Source organism: Peromyscus californicus, unplaced genomic scaffold, assembly GCF_007827085.1.
Source record: "Peromyscus californicus insignis strain IS unplaced genomic scaffold, ASM782708v3 Scaffold_13__1_contigs__length_99412109, whole genome shotgun sequence".
Lineage (NCBI taxonomy): Eukaryota > Metazoa > Chordata > Mammalia > Rodentia > Cricetidae > Peromyscus > Peromyscus californicus.
Window position 1 is genome coordinate 66,581,691 of NW_026294424.1, and position 25,649 is coordinate 66,607,339.

The following is a 25,649-nucleotide window of genomic DNA, read 5'->3' on the forward strand; positions in this document are numbered from 1 at the left end:
AACACAGCCAGCCTGAGGTCCTAACCCGGTCACAGCACCAATCACAGAACACCCACACAAAGCACAGGGGAGGGGGAGAGACAGAAGCAGTCCTTCACAGAAACGCAGCGCCCCCGGCAAGGCCTGCTGTCCCCAGAGAAGCGAGCGCTCGCACGGTGACCAAGTCACACTTGGCGACGCAAAATGCTCATTGACACACTTGGCGTTATTTTTAACCTGTAGGCTGTTTCCAACATGTTAACTTTTTTTTTTTTTTTTTTTTAAAAGGAAGAAACAGACAAAACAAAACTAAATTATCAACCAACCAACCGGGTCTGACGGTTGGTTTTGTCTTAAAACAACCCGACAGGTTAGAAATGCTAAAAACCAATCAACTAATTAGCAGCACGTCAGCTGAAAACTCTTTGGGGGAGAGAAGCGAGGGACGCGGTGGATTGCTGAAGGGAGCCTAGATTGGCCATGCACCAGCCCCGTGTCTCCCCACCTCAGGCAGCTGGCTGCGAGCATTATCGAGACGGGCCTCCAAACTGGGCTCATCTCTCATCTGTAGCACATCTTCTGTGGTGTTGCTGCTGGCGGAATCCTGAGACTGAAGCAGGTCCTGGTGCTCGGGTGTCATGTCATCCGCCACACAGTCACTGTTGAGCTGGAAGGAGAGATGCATTCGTTAGCAGCCACAGCCACGAGAATCAACGCGCGTCACCAACGTGTTTTATGGGCTTAGGTATAGAGAACCTCCGGGATTTCCGAAAGTTGGCCTTCTCTCGCTTCTGGTAGGTGGCAGAAAGGTTTGCGGATGGAAGCAGCTAATCCCTCAGCATGATGGGAGCAGGCGGCTACAAAGGTTAAATGTTGCTCATTAAACAAAGGGAGAGAGCCATAAGTGATCTAGAACTATACTAGCCTTGAGCCAAAATTTGTATTTTTCATGTATTATGCTTTTTTCCTGGGGTGAGGGCAGGCCTCAAACTCCCTGTGTACATGTGACCCCTCTGCCTCCACTTCCCGGGTGGGTACCCCTATGCCCAGCTTATGGGGTGATGGAGATCAAACCTAGTGTTTTGTGTGAGCTAAGCAAGGACTCAACCAATTGAGCCACACCCCCAGCACTATAAGCCATATTTTGTTTGGTCTAAGGATTTATTTATTTTTGTGCTACTGGTATTGAACCAAGGACCCAAGAGCCAGGCAAATGCTCTACCACTGAGCTCTGCCTCAGCCACGTCTGAGGATCTGTGACTCCGGGAACTCTGGAAGGTCAGGCATGCATGATGGAGTGCACCACTCAGTAACTTAAGCAAAAAACCAGCAGCAGTTTCAATAAGACCAAAAAGTAAGGAAAAAACCCTGTAAAGTTGTTTATAATAACAGAGCGTCATTAGTGATGCTTAGGCACGGTTACTATTTTCTCTGGGTCAGTATTCAACATAGGAAATACCAAGCTTTTGGGTATGGAATACACGAGGCAAATTGCTGTGGGATGGTCTGTATGGCAAATGTGTTGCTGATTGGTCAATAAATAAAACACTGATTGGCCATTGGCTAGGCAGGAAGTATAGGCAGGACAAGGAGGAGAATAAAGCTGGGAAGTAGAAGGCTGAGTCAGAGAGACACCGCCAGCCGCCACGATGAGAAACAGCATGTGAAGATGCCGGTAAGCCACGAGCCATGTGGCAAGGTATAGATTAATGGAAATGGATTAATTTAAGCTGTAAGAACAGTTAGCAAGAAGCCTGCCACGGCCATTCAGTTTGTAACCAGTATAAGTCTCTGTGTTTACTTGGTCGGGTCTGAATGGCTATGGGACTGGCAGGTGAGAGAGATTTATCCTGACTGTGGGCAAGGCAGGAAAACTCCAGCTACAGCAAATACTAACTTTTTTCCATGCAGACAAAGTGATTTTAAATGATTTTCTTTACCTCAGTACCCCTGAGACTGGAGCTAGCCTTGTCAGTAAGTAGTCAATTCTGTCCCATAGCTTCCATGAGAGCTAACATAATTAACTTTATTTAAAAGTTAGTGCTGGGGGCTGGAGAGATGGCTCAGAGGTTAAGAGCACTGGCTGCTCTTCCAGAGGTCCTAAGTTCAATTCCCAGCAACCACATGGTGACTCACAACCTTCTGTAAAGAGCTCTGGTGCCCTCTTCTGGCATACAGGCCTACATGCAGACAGAACATTGTATACATAATAAAAAAATAAATCTTAAAAAAGAGAAAAAAAAAGTTAGTGCAGGTGCCCATGGAGCCTAGAAGAGTGTATGAGGTCCTCTGGAGCTGGAGTTACAGGTGGCTATGAGCGGCTGCCGGATGTGGATGCCAGGAACTGAACCAGGTCCCCCTAGACTCTCAGCTGCTGAGACATCCTTCTGGTCTCCTAACTTCCTCTTGAAAAGGACCAACGTTTGCTCAGTCGTTGCACATCACGTTCAAAGTATGACTTTTACACACCAGGAAAGAAAAACAGCTGTGTACTGAGAGTTGGTAGTGCCCCAACCCATACCAAAATATGTGTGTGTGTGTGTGTGTGTGTGTGTGTGTGTGTGTGTGTATGTGTGTGTGTGTGTGTGATTCACGAGGAGCCCCTGAAAGGCTTCAGAACACCTCACTTTAACTAGCAGAGAACCAGCTGTGTTATCTGCTGCAAGGCACACATGATTTTGTCATGAGTAACAGAATACTTATTTTGGTGTATGCATTTTGTACATAATGAAATGACAATTAGAAGGGACATCATATTTTGCTTTCTTTCTTTTTTTTTTGAATTCAAAGCATAGAGTTAGTTGAGCCCCTCTACTTCATGGAAAGGTGAGAGCAATACCATCTGTGTGCGTGACAGGATCTGGCTTGCCGTGAGGGCAGCTTCTTCCTCTGAGGACTCGTCCGTGTCCTCCTGGTTCGTAAGCGTCAAGCTGGGAGTGCTGCTAGAACACGGGTACTCCTGGAGGGATGGTGTATCTCCTTTGTCAATACTGTCCAGCGAGCGCCGGCGGACTCCCCAGTTGAAATTGTCCATGCTCTCCCCCTGGAAACAAGCAAGACATGATTTCTGAGGACTCAGCTACACGCTTCTGAATGCTGAAGTTATGACACCCGGAAACACACACCAAGGTGAAAAACTACTGAATGCATCATCAAGAGCAGAGTTTCAATCAACCTGTCTGTTTCTTTCAATGTTTAACCCATCATCAAATATTTATATTTTCAGAGATTAAAAATTATTTGGTCATTTTTACAAAACCGCTTTCTTGATAATTCATCTTGTACTGCTGAGGGAGCGGCTAGATCTACATTCTAGGTGATTTCTACTCTAATCCACAGACACGCATGAGACCACACGGAGGACAGGTACACCACAGGGGACTATAAAGACACAGTCCACACAACACCAGGCTGCAACTTACCTGCAGCTCCTGGTTAGCAAAAAGGGAAACACACAGAGTTAGAGAGAACGAAGACACACATTCAAATATATGCTACGCTTTTGGGGGCAAACGCTGACTTCTCAAACCCAAAGATGACGCAAGCTCTGGGTTTAGCTTTTTTGCGGGAAGCTGACATAGGATCGGAACTGGGGAAGAGCTGGAGACAGACACGTAGAACGATGCTTCCGTGATACACTTTGGCAACATGAAATTTACAAAAGTTTCCAAAATTTACACGGCTAATACTTGGTACGAGGCGATAACTGACTCCAGGTACCCACATTCAACTGACGACAATACAAGGTGACAGCTGTTGGCATCTGCGGGACAGCTGCAGTTAAATGCAGTGGTCACTTTTCACAATAATTTAAAATCAGGATCGTAGCTATCAAAACACACAACTGTTGCCAACTTCCACGAAGGTCACAAGAGAGACACAGGCAGCGTCACTCCAGTTGGGATTTATGCTAGGTCCGCGTTGAGCCTCTACTTCTGGAGAACATAATTCTTAACTGTCTAAAGCCCTGCTGTGACAAATTATACTAAACTGGCACAAAAAAAAAATTTAATTTATAGCTCTTCACATGGAAGGGAGTATCTGAAATAGAGGTTTTCAAAAAACAATTCCCATCTCCAACCGCCCCCCCCCCCCAACAGAGGAACTCTTTCAAATGGAATTTTCGATGGAAATCAACTGTGGGAAAACTGACAGGTTAAACCCAAACTGTTGATGCTGGGCAGGAGCTCTGCCCACTGCGCCCTCAGACCCGACCTGGCTGTTTCACAAGGAATTTTAGATGCTTTGGGTTCTGCGAGGTTAGGGTTTGAAAAGTACCTTTCTTGAACTTACACTGTAAATCTGACCATGTTGCAGAGCACATTAATGGCACCCGGCCTCACAATGTACTTGGTGAATGAATGAATGAATGAATGAATGAATGAATTTATATTGCGGGCTTTCAAAGCTGGGGAATCTTTTAGGAGTTTTATTTGTTTTGTTTTAGCCATCCAATCCAAGTATTTCCTACTGTCATGTTTCAACCGTGACTGTACATAAAAGTATGTTCCCTTGGCTTGCTTCATTATGGGGTTCGGGTCAGCCCTCTCCACTTCCCCTAGATTGCTGTGACCTGAAGTAAGTGTCTTCCGAGAGCTCTGACGGAAGCCCTGCTAAGAGCGAGAGTCACTCCTGCTGACATTTCCGAGGGCTGGATGAACACTAAGCCATTTCCAGAGCTCTTTACAGGAAAAAAAGGGCAAACAACAACAAAATAATAATAACCGTAACCGTTAGAAAAATGTCTAGAGCCTTTAGAAATCTGAATTCTGAACAAGAAAAAGAAGTAACTGCAGAGGATTTAGGAGCAGCGCACAAATGTAGGATGGGGTACCGGGGCTCAAGCTATCTCATTTTGCTCCCGGCTGTGACAGGCCGCCTTACCCTTCCTTCAATATGTTTTTCAAAGGATGAATGTGAAAACACTTTTAATAGGTTTTTAAAAATCTGCCCCTTTTGAAAAAAATAAAATATATATATATATATATATATATATATATATATATATGTATGTATGTATAGGATAAGAAAGCACAGGTTTAAAATGTTCATTTTAAAGGTGGCTTAAGTCTATTGGCATTTGTGCGACTCCCAGGTACCCAGCTCATCTCTGTAGCTTCAGGACCTGCTGCAGCACAGTAAGGGAACCATCGCCCTACACTGTCTCCTGTCGACAGTGCAGTCAGAGAGAACCGCCCCTCGTGAGAGCTGATGGACGCACACAAGCTACCTGAGTTGATGCTTCAGAAAAAGGAACATGCCAACCTGGTACAGAATATTTGATAATGAAGCATGTTTGTAAAGACAGAATGGACTCTTCTACTTCAGGTTCCTTCTGCTACTGACTAATTGTGGCACTCAGAGTTCCACATTTAGCTGACCTTTCTTGATTTTATAGTCATCTCCATAACGGAAGATGGCACGGTCGGCGTCTGGCTCAAGCATGACTCTGTGTAAATGTCAAGAAAGCCCACGCTCTCACCTCTGCATCTTCCAACTCAACATCCAGGAAGTCGAAGTCCTTAAAGACACCGAACTGTTGCTCACTGCTGTTGTCTTCAACGGCAACTTCTTCTTCCTGGATTATGTCCTCTGTGGTGGAAATCAAGCTGGTCTGCTGGTCCCCGCCTTCCAAATCCTCGTTAGAAGAAAACACAACCTGATGCCCCAGAAAAGAAAAAAAAAAAAAGGTTTGTGCATAATTTTTGACCCTCTGCACCTGAGGTACCAGCCCCTGAAGATCCCTGTTAGCTTCACTCTTCAATCAATGTGGAATTTCAGTTTAGTCTTTATATCTAACTAGTTCAGCACCTGATCGGCACAGCTGCCAGATTTTGCAACAGACAAGACCATCTCCTTTTCATTCCTGGTGAATACCAGGACTTACTTAGCAAAGGCAAGTCCCAAGACACACTGGCTTTGGTGCCCTTTATCTGCGTGCTCCTGAGTACTCACAGAGGGATTCTTCGGGAGGCCGGATTCGGGGCCACAGAGGGATAGCACGCTCATCAGCTTCTCTCTTGTTCTCCGCTAACAGGAAGGAAATTCCAGCGTTAGTATGGGTAAACTGAGTCACCAAATTGATTCTCCCATCCCATGTGGATGCTCTCTATGCACCTGTGATAACTGTGGCCTTTTCCAACTGACGGGAACCAGGGCATTGGAAGTGGAGCCAGAGGAGGTGGAAGAGGTGCTCCTGGTGACGGCAATCACCTTTGCTTTCCCGTTCCTTCCCGCAGCGCTGTGCTGGCCTCCATACTTGTTTCCAATGATGGGCGTCTACACAGAAACAAACGCCAAAGCTGACTCAACGCTTCCACACCAAAGACACCAGCAAGGGTTAACAGTAGGTCCAGTATGACATTTTCTACAAATAACCAAGAAAGCAGGCTTGCCATGAGGAGCAAGCCAGTAAGCAGCATTCCTCCACGGCCTCTGCATCAGCAGCTCCTGCCTCCAGGTCGTGGCCCTGCCTTCCCTGGATGATGGACTACAAGTTTTAAGATGAAATAAACCGTCTCCTCCCCAAGTTGATGGTGGTCATGGTATTTTATGACAGCAATAGAAACCCTAACCAAGGCACCCCCAAACTGTCCTATCTGCTTCCCTGGGGCTACTTATTTTTCAACACTCAGCTTAGATGTTACCTCCTTTCTTAAGCACACCTTTAGGAGCACACTGTATACTCCCAGAGAACTTCTACCTTACTTCCCGTCAGGCAGCATCATGATGCTCATCTGCCTGCTTCCTCAAGGCGATGTAAGCTTCATCAGAGTCCGCCTTCTCCCCATTTTTCAAAGAGTTTCACAACACCTATTACAGCGCCTAGTACCAACCAAGTACAAGTTCCACTAACTGAGGCTTAAGTGAGTCAAAGAACAGATGAGCACTCCTAAGGGTACCATGTCGATTGTGGGCTATCTCACCTCAGAGATGTCAAAGTGAAAGTCCAAGGTCTTGCCAGGCAACTCCTTTGAGACGTTATTGAAGATTTTAGCGAAGGATATTTCAGGAGAACCTACATCCACTCCATAGGCCTTGGGGATGTCATTGGGTACAACAAGGCTTGCAGAGCGGGACACCACCAGCTTTAGGATGTTGAGGGCCTCTTTCCAGTAAGGACTCTGGATTCAGAAAGAACCAATACCAGAGTTACGAGTGTGCATGCACAAGAACAAAGGCCCAGTCTATACCGTAGACGGTGGAAACAGTACTGCTATAAGATGTCTATAAAATGGTCCATCGTCCTTTGAGATCTTTTAACACAAGGTCTGAGTTACAAAACATAGGAAAAATCTGAGTTATTATTGGTAGTGTTAGATGATCACACACACAGATACTCCCTAACGGAGGACCTTGTTTTTTTTTTTTTTTTCCAGGGAGTACCTTGGAAATCATTAATCTGGAAAGTCTTACGGAGGGACCTGGCTGCTGTTAAAGGAGGAGTCACACACATTTGAACATTCCAGGTGAAGCTTGGGGCTTCAGAGCTAAACTTAAACTGACAATAATAATTTTAAATTCATATATTTTAGACATATTAACATATGAAATAAAATATGTTTTGACCTCTTTAAAATTTGTCTTATTATTTTATTTCACGTGGATGGGTACTTTGCCTGTATGTGCCTGTATACCACATTTGTGCAGTGTTCAGAGAGGCCAGAAGAGGATGCTGGATCCCCTGGAACTGGAGTTACAGATTGTTGGGGTGCCATGTGGGTGCTGGGAACCAAACTTGGGTCCTAAGCAAAAGCAACGAGTGCCCTTAACTGCTGAGCTGTCTCTCAGGCCCTGGACTTGTTTCTTGACTACCTGAGCCCCAAATATGGGGTGACACTCTCAGGAATGGCCAAGTTTCAGAGGATGTTTTTCCTCACCACAGTGCCTATGCTTTTCAGTTACATTTCACTTTTGTCTTAGTTTTATATAGTCCTACAACATAATTTAGGAGGGATTAATACGATAGACGTATACGTGCAGAAGAACTGATGTCTAGGAAAGAACTTGGAATCATTTTTTCTTTTTCTTTTAATGTGTATGGGTGATTTTTGCCTACACAAATGGCTCTGTAATTCATGTGTGCAGTGCCTGAGGAGGCCAGAGGGAGGCATCAGATCCCCTAACTGGAGCCATAGCTGGTTGTGAGCTACCAAGTAGGTGCTGGGAATCAAACCTGGGTCCTCTGGAGGAGCAATCAGGGCTCAAAAACATTGATCTCCCCATCCCCTCATAATCATTAAAAAAAAAAATTACTAAAAAGAATACACAGAAAAAGCTTCTTAAAAAAGACTTCTGCCACTGAACCACACCCCTAATGACTCAACAAGGTTTTCATACAATTTAATTCCAGATGGGAGCAGACTACAAACTCAGAATTTTCCCTTTCAAAATTCTGCTGCAGTAAAGGCATGTGTCTGTGGAGTATAAACTAAAAATACTTGTCAGTTCTCACATAATTTGTTCTCTGGATACTTTATTTTTATTACTATTACTCTTTAATTATGCAGTATATGTGTGTCTGTGCTTGGGACTAAACTTAGGCCCTATGCAAGAGCAGCACATACTTTGTGCCACCTCTCCAGCCCCGCTCTTGATATCTTATATAAGAGCGCCTTTCTTTCACAAACAGTTTAAAGGTGAAATGCAAAACATACCAGTTTTCTGGTTATCATTCACATTTACACAACGTTTGGATTTCTACTTTCTAAATATCAGTTACTTCCTGACCTACAAAAACCAACTCTTGAGTATTGACTTTTAAAGTAGCCTCCTGTTTCTAAAAGGTTTTATCTAATACAGAATACCTGGCTAACACAGAGAGTCATACATAGGACAAAATAAGTCCCAGCCCTACATTTCCAGAGATGGTAACTGCCGCCCTTCACATCCACACACGCTCTCTAGCTGCTACGGGAATGCGACTGTTGAATCTGACGAAGGCACCACACCAATGCAACCGACCCGATGGTGCTTCTGTGTCACTGAGAATGTTTTCCAGGTAGTAAATAGACCTGGAAACATCCCTACCCTTGAGTATCTAGGTTTTACACTCATGGATTATTTCAAGTTGGCCGACGCTGTATGTGAATTTGGTGGTCACTCACCTGTACATATTTACCAATAATCTTTATGATCTCCAGGTTAAACTGCTTGGCCGGGGCAGCAGACAGGTCGACGTGACTCAGCAGACTATAGATAATCTGTAGCAATGACTGCTGCATACTGGACAGTCCTTTTTCTAACAGCTGGACATAAGATAGAAATGTAGACTTTTATCAGGCTGAACAAAAACTTGGCGTCACCCTTACAAAGTTGAGAAACATAACAGGTTTGTTCAGATGGTCAGAAACCAGGAAACCGGCACAGTAAAAGGCAATATATATTATTTTTCTTTCTGTCGGGAAGGATAACTAGTTCTCATTTCAATAACAGTCTTCAATAATAAAAACAAATCTATTTATTTTAGGTTAAGGAAAAAATGACTACACTACTATCACCGAAGAATGATGAACTACTATTCATAAACCACATAGCTACATAGGAGCTACCTGATCTTGCACAAGATGTTATCCTATAAGCTGAAATGAGTAACTGCCATCTGGACCCTCAATGGCTGGTTCACACATCTCTGACCATAAGTATGAACATGGTCAGAAAAGAACATGTATTTTAATTAAAAAAAAAAAGAAAGATTTTATTCTTTCTTGAGTTTTGTTCCTTCCTTCCTTCCTCTTCCCTTCTTCTTCCTCTTCCTCATTCCTTCCTCTTCCCCTTCCCTTTTTCTTCCCCTTCCCCCCTACCCCCCTCCTTCCTTCCTGGAATTCACTGTGTAGCCCAGGCTGGCCCCAAAACCTCTGGCTCCAGCTTCTTGATTGCTGTGATTACAGGTATGAGCAGAGCTTCCAAGAAATAATTTTGTACCTATTCTCCAGGATCAACACCACCCAAATATACTTTCCATTTTCTGTAAAGGGGAGGTTTACATTAATTACTGTGCTGCTGGTTTTTCAGTCAACTCGGCACACACAGGTTAGAGTAATCTGGGAAAAAAGAACATCCGTAGAGAAAATGCCTTCACCGCATTGGTCTGCAGGCAAGCCTGTGGGACTTTCTTTTTTAAGAGATTGATCTGAGAGGCCCCAGCCCACTGTGGGTGGCAACACCCTTTTAGGTAGATGGTTCTGGGGTACACAAGAAAGCAGGCTGAGCAAGCCAGTAAGCAGTACCCCTCTATGGTCTCTATACTAGCTCCTTCCCCGGATTCCTGCCCTGTTTGAGCTCCTGCCCTGACCCCCTCAGTGATGGACTGTGATGTGGAACTGTGAGCAAAATAAACCCTTTCCTAAGTCGCTTTTGGTCTTGGTGTCTTATCACAGCAATAGAAATCCCAACTAAGATAAGACATTTGCTTTCACGTCAACTAAGGCAATGATTAAGAAACTACATAGTAGAAACGGGAGAAAAACATCCAACCAAAAAACCCTTTTGTACTTGAAAGGAATCATCTGTATCTCTCTATTCGCTCTCTCTTCTCTGACATTCTTTCTTCTCCGATGCTCCCTCTTCTCTATACTCTCTCTCTTCTCTCCACTCACTTTCAACTCAAAGACTACTTAGGACCACAGGGCTGTTTCTGTAAACAGCCACTTGACAATGCCACCCCTGAGCAGTTCAAAGCCACCGAAACTCACCTCTGCCAGGTAAGTCACAAGACCGAAGGTCGCATCTGAGAAGGAGTCGTGCAGGTACCGGCACACCACATTGATCCAGTTGGAACAGTCTCTGGAATAGGTGTGTGTGCTGTACAAACTCATCATGTGAGCCAGGTTCACCAGCGTCGGGCACTTCTCTTCCGCACAGACCTACAGAACACACACGCTTATTTCATTTGCCTAAAACTGAAACCTGTTTGAGGCTACATACATTTATTTCAAGAAATAAATTTGAGACGCATATTCAAGTTTCAATGCATTTCAATTCAAAGAGCTAGAAAAGTTCAATGGAAAAGACAAAAAACAAGGCACCGTTAAGAGAACTGCAGTAGAGCAGTGGTTCTCGGCCTCTTTGGCCAAACTCCATCTCTAAAACTATTTACATTACGATTCATAACAGTGGCAAACGTAGAGTTATGAAGTAGCAATGAAGATAATTTTATAGCTGGGGGGGTCACAGCAACAGGAGCTGTATTAAAGGGTCACAGCAGTAGGAAGGTTGAGAAGCACTGCAGGAGAGGAATGGAAGAAGGAGTGACGTGTCCAACCCTCGTCTGAGTTTTACACAGGATGGTGTTTTCAGTCTATAATACTGTCTCTGGTAAGTGGCCATCTGTGCTTTTATAAGCCCTACCTATGACTTTGTAACCATTTTGACAAACCCCAAAGCACTCTAGTGCCTGACAGCCTAAACGGGCAGGCTCTACTTAAGATTCTCAGGCCAGTTCAGGGCCACTGTGTCTCATAGTTGTATTCAGGGTATCTCACAGAAGAGCTACTGCAGACAGCCAGCCCCAACCTGTGTGATAGTCACAGGACCTCATTGGAGCTGTTATCTCCACTGGTAGCAATTACTGCAGACAGCCCCAACCTGTGTGACAGTCACAGGACCTCATTGGAGCTATGTTATCTCCACTGTAGCAATTCGTACACCAGACCTCACACTGCTATTCAGGAAATGATGTAAGTGCTGAGTTCCTTGGCCACTCCTTGTGAAGCCAACCTATACCATGTCTGTCTTCCAGAAGCTGCTTGGCATAGAGCTACGGCACGGGACTCAGCAAATCTTTGGGGACCTTATTGGCTGAATTTGTGTTCTTAGTTCCTTTATTCCCTGGGTTATTGGTGAAGATATCTCTTAGCCTCCTCTGGGAAATACCAGAACAATCTAGAACTGGAACACGGGCCCTTGCTGTTCCGCAAATCTAGTATATATGTATCCAAACAGACTGTCCTAGTCATTAATGTCTACTTTCAGTTTCTTTTCACTTTTCTTGCTTGTTTTTCCACTTTACTAACACTTTGTACACATTTCCACAACTACCGAGAGCATTTAGGTAAGAGAAAATTGCCCCTGAAATATACATATATGTTTAACCATTTCTTTCAATAATTTTGATAATTTGGAGGATGTCTGACAGAGTCGGAGGGCCTCAAGTCCATTTCTCAGCCATTGTCCCTGCATGGGCTAGAGATCCAAAGGGTTGTATGACTGCAGAAAACACTGACGTAACAGCATGGAAATTACTTTGTAAATTCATTGAAAGCAGCTGATCTCATCCATCATCCATAAAACTGACAGGAAGATAAAGAGGGGGGTTTGGTTGATATTTATTTCTATTTTAACATGAACGATTTAAGAAGTCATGTAATCTTATAATTTCACAGTAACTATTTAAATCTTTGCTAGAAAACTTTTTTGAATAACAATAAACTCTTTTTGAGCCTTGCTCTGTAGCTCAGGCCAGACTTGAGTTTATGAATCTTTTCACTCAGCGTTCTGACTGCTGGGATCACAGGTGTGTGCCATCACCTCTGGCTGTTACAAAAGAGTATTTCTTTTTCTTACCAATAATTTTTTAGACACTTATCTTTGGAAAGGGAGAAAATTCCTGTGCAATATTATAAAAAAGAAAATGACCTAAGATTTCATTTTGACATTTTGAAGCACCAGGTTGGGATACAATCTGAGGGGCCAAAAAGAAATGTTCTGTAACAAACTTTTTAGGTATGACTTCTGCCAGAACAAAGGCGTGTTGCCTGGCCCTGAAATGCCAAGCTCCCCATGGGCACAAACAGAGATCTGGTGATATTTGCATAATGAGGAAGCACATAATGGCAGAGAATTACTCTCAACAGTTACAAGCGAGAGGATAAATTAAGAAAATCAATTTAACGCACATCCTGCAGATTGCTAAAAGCATACACAGAGGGAGCCGTCCTGTGCTGCTCCACAGGAGAAAGCACACTTGAAAACAATTTAGCAATCACAGAAGGCCTGATTTGGATTCTTAGGAGCAAAAAAATTATGTGGGGACTTCCTGTGACCTGATGAGGTCAGGGCATCCGCAGCTTTATCCTCAGGGCCTATGACATCCTTAGGCTAGGTTAGGCTTCTCAGTGAATCCAGCATGCATACACTCTGGCTACAGCTCTTAAATGCTTCTACTTCCCTATTCATGCTTTTATTTCCTTCAAAATTTCAATTAAGCCTATATCTATATCTATATCTATATATTTCCCTTCATGCTTTCTTTCTAACCCCTCAATTGGGGGGTGAGGTGGGGGAGAGGAAACCTTGTTTATATTTTTCTGATGATGCACCATTGGAATATTAAAATAAAATCTATTTTTGTTTTTGTTTTTCTGAGACAGAGTTTCTCTGTGTAGCTTTGCACCTTTCCTGGAACTCAATCTGTAGCCCGGGCTGGCCTTGAACTCACAGAGATTCACCTGGCTCTGCCTCCCGAGTGCTGGGATTAAAGGCGTGCGCCACCAACCGCCAGCAATAAAATCTATTTTTAACAAATTTTATATTACCCTAAACCCTTATTTGTGAAAACATTATGTATAAAGTTGGTTTATTTTAGGAAAGTATTTTCTAGAAGTATTTCATTTCAAACAATCAGTTTTCCATTAAGCTTACTTGAATTTTTGAGTCTTTTTTTTTTATAATCAGGTATGTTTTCCTTTCAATTGCATTCCATTTATTTATGTATTTAATGTATGTGTGGACATATGTGTGGGCGTAGACAGAGGACAGCTTGCAGGACCTGGTTCTACCTACCACGCAGGACCTGGAAATCAAACTCAGGTCATAAGGATTGGAGGCCCTGACCTACTGAGTCATCTTACCAGGTCGGCTTTTTGTTTGGTTTTGTTTTGTTTTTTTAATTTTTTATTTTGAGACAGGGGTTCACTCTGTAGCCCAGGCTGGCTTGGAACTTACCATGTAACCCAGCTGGTCTCAAACTCACGACAAAATTCCTCAGTCACCAGTGTACTGAGACCGTAGACAGGAGCCACCATGCCTAACCTACCAGTTTTAAGAAACCAAGATACGTTTCCATTAACTGTTACAAGCTATGTTATCTACAATTGGCTATTTAAGAATCTCTTCACACTTAATAAGTTATAACAAATTTAGAAATTCAATGCCATATTTTATTAATATAACTTTTATCCTTTTTTTTTTTAAAGGCAGGGTCTTACTGTGCCCCGTGGCTATCCTACCATTTCCTAGGAAGACCAGGGTGCTCTCGCACTTGTGGTGACCCTTTCTCCACAGCCCCGTGCCACCATGTTCGGCTCTAATTATTTTCTTGCCCTTTATATTATCTGGCAAAGTAATGCAAGAGCTCTGATGTTCGTGACCGTGAACGTGATGTGTCGCAGGCTAGCACTGACCACGGGAAGGTCCCCTTCACTGGGCCTCGTGCGCTCGCCTCTTCCCCGTGCTGTGCTCTTGTTAACTGAACGGAGGAGGGGCCTGTGAGGAAGCTGCTTCTATAGAAAGCTCTTCACCAAAAGGTAACTGACTCCTTCCTCTTGGTTAGAAACTCCTGGCTCTTCTTCCCAGGGCTCTACACAGGTTCTTGGGGCTGTTTGTCATTCATTCACTCCTCCCAGGCCACTTCATTACTTCGGAGTGTATATTACTTCTAAATCTATCTAACTTTTATGTGCTTTAAGTTTGAAAATTTCTCCCTCCAGGAGACAATGCCTGGCATACACATAGTTGTACGTACATAAATAGGCATGTTATCTTTAAAAAGCTGTTCAGACAGGAAATTACTAAAACCATAAAATGGCGACATCGTATTTGATGAAATTGAGAGACAAGCATTTTCAACACATTATCAGATGATGTAAGAAGAGCTATACTGCTGCTTTCAGAACCATGTGGTAGGAAGGTAAATAGCGTGAGCTGAGAGGAAAGACAGGAAAGACAGGGTTAAAAGAAAAAAGTACAAAGAATTTTAAGAAACTGAAAATATACTGACTTCTCCTTTGGGGACCTCTGCACAGGTAACTTTTCCTTTAACAGTTATATTTGATTTGTGTGAGCGTGTGCATGCCGTACGTGGGTGGGTGCTGGGAATGGAGCTCAGGTCCTCTCTCTCTGCATGTGCAATTTCTTTAGCCCAGGAAACGCCAGTTCCTGGCCCACTCACAGCCTCACCTGGGGATCTCGCTTCAGTGCTTCCTGTTTCAGTCTCAGCCTAGACAGGACCTCCTCTGCCATCTGTGCCCTCTGAGGCTCTCCCCCCATGGCCTGGAGCCTCACCAGCCTCTGCAGTGGCTTCAGCCTCCAGGTCTCCGTCCCCACTCCAAGGCCTCCAAGGAGGACGGCAGTTCTCTCTACCCTACTCATCACGTCTCTAGCGCTCACCCCAGGGCCTGGTTCAGATTTGCCAGTTAACGAATGAACGAGAGAGAAACCCCACAGAGTGGAGGAGAAGAGAAGCAGGGAGAGGAGCAGAAAAAGACTCAGACTCGGAGGAGGGTCGCTCGGATTCAACAGTTTTATTCACTGGCTTTTGTGCAACTCCTCGGCATGATAAACAGAATAAACATTAGAGGCAAAGTTCAGAAAAGCACAGTGAGAGGATCTGCAAGACCCAACAGCGCCCTAGGCCCGATCGTTGAGCGGCGCGCTTGCTTACCTTTGCTATCCGACTAGCGGTTTCCTTGCAAAACTGAGTTGGACTGTCAAAGTGCTGGATTAAGTGAGGCAGTAAGCAAAGGATGTTAAGAGGGAAGCCTATCGGGTGGGAGAAAAGCAAACAAGAACCAACTTTATTGCACAGTATCTGGAAAGGCAAGGCACGTTTAAACGGTCTACAGAAACCATTTTCATTTTGATCAGCTACCTGATCTTATAAACTATTTGGCCAAATAATTTATCTAACACAAAACATTATCATTTGGTCTACATTCCCACTACATTAAAATGCAACTATGGGCTGGCCGGGGATGGACTTCCGTGGCTGTGTGGGAAGAACCGAGGTTCAACCCCCCTGGGCCCCCCGCACCACACACCCTTTAAAGGTAACTATGCTGACATCGGTACAGACTATGTTAACATCACCTGACAGCTGGGACGGATCCACCAACGTGTGCTTGGAGACCGAAATGAGTTGACTGAGGAGATGCACGGTCATCTCCTGGGTAGACACTGAGGTAAAGCCCTTAAGGAAGAGCTGCTGAAGGCCTGGAAAGTTACTCCACTTCAACTTGCTCTGTACGTTCTCAATCTTCTCTCGACTCTCCGACTTATCCAGGGGCAAGTGGATGAGCAGCTTGTTGAGAAGCCTGAGAGCCAGGAGGTATTCGTATTCATAGTCAGATTCTAACAGAGACGCCGCTATCCAGAAGATGGTGGCCATCAGGTTGGTGGGCTCGGTGGCGGGCTGCGCGTCGTACAGTCCTTTCTCTCTCAGCGAGGAAAGGCTTCGAGTCCTCGCCAAGCTACCACTGTGGTTGATCCGTCCGTCCATTATATCCAGTGTGTTGCTCCGCCTCCGGTCCCCTCTGCGGTCACCAACTAAACTCAACCTCAAAGAGTTACTTCTCGTGTCACTGTTGCAGCCCAGGTAACTGCTGCTGTTAGTGCGACCTGTGCTTAGGTTGAGCTGCCCAGTGCTTTTTCTGTTAGCTGCATACTTGTTTCCCATTACAGGATCATGGTATGAGGTTCTAAGAGAGAGAGAAGGAATGTCACTTTTGCTACAATAAATGTACCTTAAAAACTGAAAAAGTAACTTGTTTATCTCACTTTGTTTCAGGAAATTTCAGTTGGCCCCAACATAAAGACAACAGCATCTCCTCTGCTGTGGCTCTATCTTTTGAAGTCAGTTTTACGGCGAGGGGCGTCACTAACTTTCAGTTCTGGATTTAGACCCGTGTTACCTCCAAGGCAGACCCTGTCTGTACCACGACTGTCCAACCTGACGGTCCCTCCTGCTTTCAATGGCACGCTCTTCCCACGAGACCCAAGCATAAACATTTTTTTTTTTTTTTTACTTCTACGTATCCAACTGATTAAAGTGAGTTGCTATTCTACATGTATCCAAAATATACAAAAAGATGGGGGCAATAAATAAAATCGACGGAGGGAGATAAGTATGTAAAGACAGATTTATACCTTTTTTTTTTTTTTTTTTTTTTTTTTGGTTTTTCAAGACAGGGTTTCTCTGTGTAGCTTTGCACCTTTCCTGGAACTCACTTGGTAGTCCAGGCTGGCCTCGAACTCACAGAGATCCGCCTGGCTCTGCCTCCCGAGTGCTGGGATTAAAGGCGTGCGCCACCACCGCCCGGCAGATTTATACCTTTTTACTTGCTATTCTTAAACCATAAAGGAGGCACAGGAATCCAAAGGATAAAACAGTTAGCAGGGGAGTTAGACATGCTTAGGGAGGAGGTGACTACATGTGACCTCAAGGATGAGCTGTTTGAGGTTTGCAAGGCAGGGAAGAGGGAAGGGAGGCTGTTCTGAGGAAAGTAGCAATCAGGTAAAGGTAAGTGTTCTGAGGGGTCACCCTGGGAGTGACTGCTGCTGTGACAGCCATGGGGCTTGTTGGAGCCTAAAGGACAGTAAAAAGGTCCCCAGCTAGGACACTGGAAGAGAGCACGGACAAGATCAGCTCCAGAACTTTCTGGATGTCCTCACTTTCCATGGTTAAAAAAATATATTGTTAAAAAAAAAATGTATGTGCGTGTATATGTGTGGATGCCTTCGAATGTCAGAAGAGGGTGCCAGATCCTTTGGAGCTGGAGTTTAGGGGTGGGTATCCACATCTGATTTCCCCCTCCCTTCTATTTCCTTTTTCTTTTAGACAGGGCCTTGTGTATCCCAGGCTGGCCTTGAGCACGCTATATAGCCAAGGATGGCCTTCAATTTCTGACCCACTTCTCTCCAACTTCCAAGTGCTGTATGTAATTATAGGCAGGAGGCACCATACCAAGTCCGAGCCACTATACCATGTTTATTCGGCTGTAGGGATCACACCCAAGGCTTCATCAGCGCTATCATATCAGCTGACCTACACCTGCAGCCCACTATCTGAATTCTTTGGAGGTCATCCACACTGCTGACGTTCAACTCAACCACTGCCATTATAGTCACGGGAGTTTAGACCCTGGAGCTCTGCGCTCAGGGCAGTCTGGTTATAAGCTCTTACTGAGAAAGGGCAGAAAGCAGATCATAATGCTTCATGGTTTCGGCCAAGGTATCAATTGCAGATTCCAAGGTGAGAAGCAGTTCAATCACAAATCCCTGGGGACAAAGGGCAAATTCTTAATTAATTATGTTCGGTTTAAAAATATAAAAAAAAAAAAACCAATAAAAACCAAAGCAACAACAACAAAAACAAAATGGCAATGGACTTCCTGGGGAGATTTAAAAATAGAACCGACCTCCCATTCATGTTACAAAATAATTAACCTCCTGAGCAACACAGCTTTGCTAATTGGTGAGAACTCATCAAGCCAACAGCACAGATTGATCCTAATAGCACTGTTATTGCTACCTATTGCTCAGGCCAGAAGTCTAGGCACACTCTTTCTTCAATATGTACACACAGTCTGTCAACAAGTCTTGAAAATATCACTTTAGAACATACCCTAAATCTGACTGCTTTTCTCCGCATCTCTGCGGCCTCCTTGAACGGGACCTACCACTTTAGCTGGGATCCTTTCAACAGCCCCCTCTGGGACCTCTCTGGCCCTACTTGTCCCCCTCAACCCCAGCAAGGACGCCACCTAGATAGCACCGAGAGCCCCCTTCCCCACCAAAAAGAGCGACTCACATCACATCTGCTTCTTTCCCTATTCTCAAAACCTTCGAGTGGCTTTCCAGCAGTTTGGAGTGAAGTTAACCCCCTCAGTAGAGTCTACAAGGCCTTCTGCATTCTGGACTGGTTACGCTGGGCCCTGGCATCCTCTAGTCTCTGCAGCTCCCTTTATTCCCATGACGTCCATTAAAGAAGACACAGTGCCCCCGCCACAGGCCCTTTGCACTTCTGACTCCTGTTTTCTACCCGAAATAATGTTCTCAACCCAGATCATCACAGGTCCTGTTTCATTTCAATCTCTCCTTAAAGTTCACAACTCTGGGTGTGTGTGTGTGTGTGTGTGTGTGTGTGTGTGTGTGTGTGTGTGTGTGTGTGTGTGCGTGCGTGCGTGCGTGCGCGCGCACCCTTCTCCTTCATGGCTCTTGAAATCAATACCTTATCATTTCATGGCATTTATCATTGAGTAAAGACTGTGTGGGCTGTGGTTGGCAGATTAAACCCTTGTTTCTACAATTTCCAGGATGCCAAGATCTTGTTTTTATTTGTCACTGAAGATCCAGTGTCTAAAATCAGTAAGTCCACGGGACTGCACAAACTGGAGTTCTCCGGTGTGGTATTTTACTTGTCTTTAAAAATGAAACTCTGTTTCCCTCTCCATTGAACTTGAATATTCTAACTCTGTTACATTTTGGTGACTCCGGAGTAGGATCTAGACAGTGTGTAAATGCATGTCTAAAAAAAGCTTTCTCTAACGGGCATAAATTATATGATCTAAATCGGTTCTTAGGTATTCAGCGGGACACGTCTCTCTGCTTCCTGTTACTGTCCCTGTTGCTTAACCTATGTAGTAATTACACAGCCGCCATGTGGATCCTGCTGCTCCCACGAGTCCTTCACCTCTAGGAGCAGCCAAGAGCTGCCAAAGGAAGGTAGTGAGTACCTTACCTGCGCATCCTCCCCTGGGTCCCCCACGGTTTCCACAAGCCTGGAGAGGACATCGGAAAGTGTGTGTGCAGATAGGGGCTGCTTCAGTGCCCTGAAAATCTGGAAGGATCTCCCAGCATAGTGTCGAGAAGAACAGGAGAGTGCCGTCTGCAGAGCAACCTCACTGAGGTGACGCTCCAGGTGTATTCCTTCTGAGAAGACACGGGAGACCACGGGTGTGGGGGTGTAATGCAGGGAGTTATAGCCAGGCGCTAATCACTTTATGACCAGGGCCCTGCATACCACCTAGGGCACACTACCTGGCCTGGCAGACCACACTTTAATTATGTACAGTGATTGTACTGCATTTGTACTTGAGAGAGACCTTTGTTCTGATCTCCAGGGAAGGGATCCCGGGAACCAGGATTTCTCACCCTCAGCAACGCTAACCGTTGGAGTCAGTAGCTCACTCCACAGAGGGATGTCCTAGGCAGTGAATGGTGTTTAGCAATAATATCCTAGTTACTTTGCCAACCATTCTACGAGGACAAACGTGAGTCTAGACACTGCCAAAGGTCCAGAGAAGCAGAATCACCCCCAGCAGGAAAGCATCATGTGAGCACGGAATTCTTTTACAAAGACTGTCAGATGTGTTAAATTTTAAATTGCAGAAACCTTTACTTACGGAAGAAGGATTTTAAAATTTATAATCTCTGTATATTTCCCTTTAATGTTATTTTTTAAACTCAATTGTATTATATAATTTTATGACTATCATCCACAAAACTGACCTCCAGATTTCATGATTAGAAATCTTATTTTTTTTTTTTTTTTGGTTTTTCGAGACAGGGTTTCTCTGTGTAGCTTTGCGCCTTTCCTGGAACTCACTTGGTAGTCCAGGCTGGCCTCGAACTCACAGAGATCCGCCTGCCTCTGCCTCCCGAGTGCTGGGATTAAAGGCGTGCGCCACCACCACCCGGCTAGAAATCTTATTTTTAACTAGTATTTTTTTTCTTTACCAACATGCCTGTCATCACTCACATATTAAACAAGAAAGTCTTACTAAAACTATGTACACTGGGGAATATTAATTATCAACCTTTGGGCTGGGCCTCATTGAAAATTCCACCACACTGACATTGTATCAAGATCAAACACTAGCATTGTATCAAGATCAAACGTTACTAGTCTACTCATTAAAGACAATACCTGCATTTGACTGCTTGAACACAGAAACCACGTGCTTCAGGAAGGCGGTGAGCTGCTCGGCACTTTTGATGTTGGGGTTCTTGGCGGAAACATCCTCATGGTTCCAAAGGGGCCCTCGTTTTCTGAAAACAGAGGACGGTAACATTCTTTTGTCTGGAATTGACATCAAACGCTTGCTCTTATCTACCTAGACTTTGCCTTTACACTCAGGAGGGACAGTGGCTGAATTAGTCAGCTTACAGGTCCCAGCCTACTCCCATTACTCAAGCACATGGACAGGGAAGGGGCTATAGCAAGTGGAGGAAGACAGGATGTCAGCTCAGGGACAGTCGAAAAAGATGACAGAGTAACCTAACAGCGAGTACTGCTCATAGAAAGGGATTATTAAAATTTAGACTCTCTGTATATTTCCCTTTAATGTAATTTTCCCCAACACCTAATTTTATGACTCTGTCATCCACAAAACCAACCTCCAAATTTTATGGGTCAAAATCAGAGGGACAGACATGCAGGCAAAAGCCACAGATTTAAAAAAAAAATGGTTATTTACTATTTTATGTACATGCATGTTTCACATGTATGTATGTAAGTGTATGATACACATGCCTGTTGCCCTCTGAGGTCAGAAGAGGGTGTCAGATCCTCAGGAACTGGAGTTACAGAGGGCTGTGAACCACCATGTGGGTGCTGGGAATGAAATCTGGGTCCTCTGTAAGAACAAGTGTTCCTAAGTGCTGAGTCAACTCTCCAGCTTGTAATACATATACAAAATGTAATCTATAAGCACAGGCCTGGTTTTTATGGCTCTCTGGTGTGAATTTCCCCAGACACTCTGGCACTGTGTAGAAAACAGTGTCATCAGAAGGACTTCCTTACCACGGCCAAACTCAAGCTTTCCAGAAGCCCCGTGGTTTGGCTCTCACTATGGGACATCATGTCCTTTCTCCATCTACTTATCTAGTAGAGTCTACACACAGCAGACCCTAAAAAAGCATTTGACGTTGGCTGATTGGAGTGTTATGCCTCCAGTTAATAGTGTATTAGGGCATTTAGTGACCCACAGACGAATCACTTATCTCAGGTATACCAGCAGGCATTCAAAAGAATGTTCTGGTTGGACTGTAGTTTTCAAAAGACAGTACAATAAATCTGGCTCACGCAACCTGGCTGTCGTGAGACTAGTTCAACACAAGCGATGCTGAGGGAGCAGGGGCCGCACGGTTACCTTGAGGTAATAAACTCCATGAGGGTTTTGACTTTTCCATCCTGCTCCACTGAGAGGTCCACCTCGCCGAGGAGGGTGGTGTGGAGCTGTGAAATGGCAGCGCTGTTGTTTCCTAAGCTGATACTAGAGGAGGTAGAACTTGAGCTAAGCCCTGAGTCAGTCATGGGGGAGGTCTGGTAATCAGGTATAAAATCATTAATGCCTGCTGAGAGAGAAAACCCACCATGAATACACGCGCACAGCACGACCTCCAGAATAACACACTGCTACTCGGGGATGGCATGGGATACGTGAGGGCATGGGGCAGGCTTGTGGAGGTGGCTCATTTCCTCCTGATCCCCACAAGCACACAGTGTAAACACTGGGTTCCCAGCTTGTCACTGATTCTTAGCTGCATTTCCTAAGTGGTCCTTTGCTGCCACCTGCCGAGGGACACTGACAGTGGCCGATTCCCAGCAATTCGGGGCTTTTTCTTCAACTTTATCAAGACAAGTTACATTGCTCAACGTGAGCTAGTTTTTAATTTCATGTGGAAAGAACTCCATAATTGCAGCTTCACCTTACTGTAAGAATCTATTTTAATTTCTATCTAATATTTATAGTAAGTCAATCATTTAACAGATACTGTTAAAAGTCAAAACCTTACAAAATGGCACAAGGATACTTATAAACAAGCAACAAGCCATGGGTTTTGAATGGAAGTGTTTTTCACACAAGACTAGGAAGGTTTATTCTAATTTTACTCCCCCCCACCCCCCAAAACAGGGCTTCTCTGTATTTCCCTGGCAGTCCTGGCTCTCACTGTAGACCAGGCTGGCCTCCAACTCAAGAGATCCGCCTGTTTCTGCCTCCTGAGTGCTGGGTCACCGCCGCCCGACCCTTTTCACTTTTTAAGCTTCATCATAAAAGTCTCATTAATTTTGGCCTCCTTAATTCAAAATATGTGACATTTTAAAGGCAGCAAATATAATCAAGATTTTTAAATGCCAGTCAAATTTTAGAAATCATGAGAAGAAAAATCACATATCATTTTTAAAAAAACTGGTCCTCAATAAATTAAGCACTCTTCACTTCTACTTCAACTTATATATTCCCAACCTAAAAATCTGCTTGCTAGAGATCCTTGGAAGTGAGGGACTCAACTATTCGTTTTAATGCATTCTTCGACTAATTAAGAATGATACAGATGTTACTTAAAATGCTGCAACTGCATTTTAAATGTTTACATCTTTCAACTTTTCCTTGGTTGATTTTCATTACTGCAGGATTCCAACTTAAGGGGGCGGGTTTCTACTTTAGATCCCGTGGCTTCGCGGTCAGTACCTGTGAAAGTGTACTCGGAGTGTGCAGTCTGCTTGACTGTCAACACCCTGGGCTCATTGAAGTCCTTGTTCCTGAGAAGGACAGAGGCAACAGTTCGGATGTTACTGTTGGGTCCCATCACTATTAGTAAGTGCAGAAGCAGGCGTTTGCAATGTTCGTACACCTCTGGGTGGCAGTGGTCAAACCCTGGAAAGGCAGGAAAAAGATCCTTGTTAGCTCGGAGGACAGTGTGCTTGCCGCCAAACTCCTATGAGGAACTGGTCCCAGTACTGGTGGCACCCAAGTTCCTAATGTTCAATGTTGTAGTGTGAACAGGTAACCCCACACACTCTCCAGAGACTCCAAATCACATTTGGATTACAAAAAATAGACTGGAAATATATCTCAGGAGCGGTTACAGTGTTCGGTAGGGATTAGTGGGTGACAAGGGAAAAGTCATGTATATGTAGAGTTCAGACCCAGGGCATACTCAGTGTGCAAATTGGTGAGTTCAGCCCAGGTATCCAGAATCCATGAATACAAGTGCACACTGTATGCAAGAGATTTAATGGAATATTGTGTATTGCACAGCTTATTTTTTAAATTGGTCTTAAGTTTCTCCACACATTTATAATGGCCTTCTGCCCCACTATAAAAATGCCTAGGGAGAATCAGAGTAATTCTTTTGTTGTTGTTTTGTTTTTTTTTTGGTTTGAGACAGGGTCTCACTATGAAGCCCTGGCTGGCCTGGAACTCACAGAGATCTGCCTGCCTCTGTTCGGCTCTCAGTTGGTTTCATGCCAAAAACTTCATGACCTCTCAGAAATTATGACTCTGCTATACAACACCAGATGTCCATGAATTCTTTTAAGACAGCAGGTACTCTATTTTGCCTGGTATGTAAGACAAAGTAAATGTCTATTTGCCACAGGAATTAGGTAGGGGCAACCCCTGTAGGTACGTGTTCATAATAGGAAAGCATTATCAGGAGATGGCTACCTTGACTTGCTTCAGAAAGCCAGTGTTCCAAGTACAGAGGAATTATAGACGTGGAAGAGTGCACACCTGCTGCCAAGGACACATGCAAACCTGTCTGTCATCAGGCGGGGCAATGGTCAGATACTTTCAACAGTTAGAATGCATTTACATTCTCCGTTCACTCAGAAAAGTTCCAATCTCTAAGGTAAACTAACTTTACTGTTGTAGCAGTAGTGTTTGTGTAGCGGGTACAAGACATAAGAATAGGGATATTATGGGCTGGAGGAGAAGCTGAGGTAACATACTTGCTTGGTATGCACGGGGCCTTGGGCTGGTTCCCAAGTAAAAGGCAATAGACAAGCTTGTGGTCAGGCTAAGAGTAACTCCCCATTGAAGAGAGAAAATGCAAAAAGTCTCACGGAAGTGACATTCTAACACAAGAAACGGAAGCATCAAAGGCAGCGGTTCCCGACCAGCCACAAATGCTGTGACCCTTTAATCCAGTTCCTCATTTTGTAGTAGTGACCCCCCAACCCAAAAATTATTTCATTCTTGTAATTTCCTAACTGCAATTCTGCTATTGTTATGAACTGTAACATAAATATCTGATATGCAGGATATCTTATCTGCAGCCCGTGGTGACCCAGAGGTTGAGAACCGCTGACCTGAGGGTTCTCTGAAGAACGCACCGACGTAGAACGGCCCTGGAGAACACAAAAGGGGAGGAATGCGAACTTTTTACCTATAAAAATTGCATGAAGAAGAAGATGGAGGTAGCTGCCCCATTCCACCTTCACACTGTGGTCGATGATCAGGTCTGTCAGCAGGATCACGGCTATGTTACACCTGGGACGACAAGAAGACCGTTAGCAGCTGCCCGGCGCGGGAGTGACCCAGAGAACACTCCTGTACCATTCCTCCAAGACTTGAGTATTCTATGGAAAAACACTTCTCTAGAGGGTAAGAAGAGGAGAAACAAAATCGGTCAGAGAAACCATCACAGCGACAGCGTTAGCTCCTTGGAGTCAAGGGCTGTATTTCCTTATCTGGAATCTTCAGACCTAGCTCATACACCACTTGCCCCCGCAAGTGTTCGGCATGTGTTTGGGGCCTCGAGAAGTTCTGAAAGAATGTAGTAATGGCTTTGCTGTGATCTTACTCAGTAGAATTCGGGTTAAGTGAATTCCAAAAACAGGGCTGATCACAAAGAAGTCACTTTTTTTTTTTTTTTTTTTTTTTTTT

General features: G+C 44.4%; 1 protein-coding gene and 1 long non-coding RNA gene across 8 annotated transcripts in view; one reads left to right on the top strand and one right to left on the bottom strand.

Moving 5' to 3' along the window:
- Fryl (FRY like transcription coactivator) overlaps positions 1-25,649 on the bottom strand; it is a 248,884-nt gene that overhangs the window by 25,507 nt on the left and 197,728 nt on the right. For 4 of the 7 annotated variants that reach the window (XM_052735117.1, XM_052735116.1, XM_052735115.1 and 1 more), the window contains 16 exons: positions 25,150-25,253; positions 23,451-23,636; positions 22,128-22,332; positions 20,903-21,024; positions 19,715-19,905; positions 18,158-18,252; positions 16,066-16,673; positions 15,641-15,738; positions 10,674-10,844; positions 9,087-9,227; positions 6,906-7,103; positions 6,097-6,258; positions 5,935-6,009; positions 5,462-5,638; positions 2,819-3,022; positions 485-646 (listed from right to left, as the gene is read on the bottom strand). In XM_052735117.1, coding sequence (XP_052591077.1) covers positions 485-646; positions 2,819-3,022; positions 5,462-5,638; positions 5,935-6,009; positions 6,097-6,258; positions 6,906-7,103; positions 9,087-9,227; positions 10,674-10,844; positions 15,641-15,738; positions 16,066-16,673; positions 18,158-18,252; positions 19,715-19,905; positions 20,903-21,024; positions 22,128-22,332; positions 23,451-23,636; positions 25,150-25,253 — 2,899 coding nt within the window. The remainder of the gene's footprint in view (positions 1-484; positions 647-2,818; positions 3,023-5,461; positions 5,639-5,934; positions 6,010-6,096; positions 6,259-6,905; positions 7,104-9,086; positions 9,228-10,673; positions 10,845-15,640; positions 15,739-16,065; positions 16,674-18,157; positions 18,253-19,714; positions 19,906-20,902; positions 21,025-22,127; positions 22,333-23,450; positions 23,637-25,149; positions 25,254-25,649) is intronic. The other 3 variants (XM_052735114.1, XM_052735112.1, XM_052735113.1) reach the window with 3 other exon arrangements.
- Positions 3,014-9,466, top strand: LOC128108516 (uncharacterized). The gene is made up of 3 exons (XR_008217493.1): positions 3,014-3,108; positions 7,359-7,448; positions 9,449-9,466. It is a non-coding gene; the product is annotated as an uncharacterized LOC128108516 (long non-coding RNA).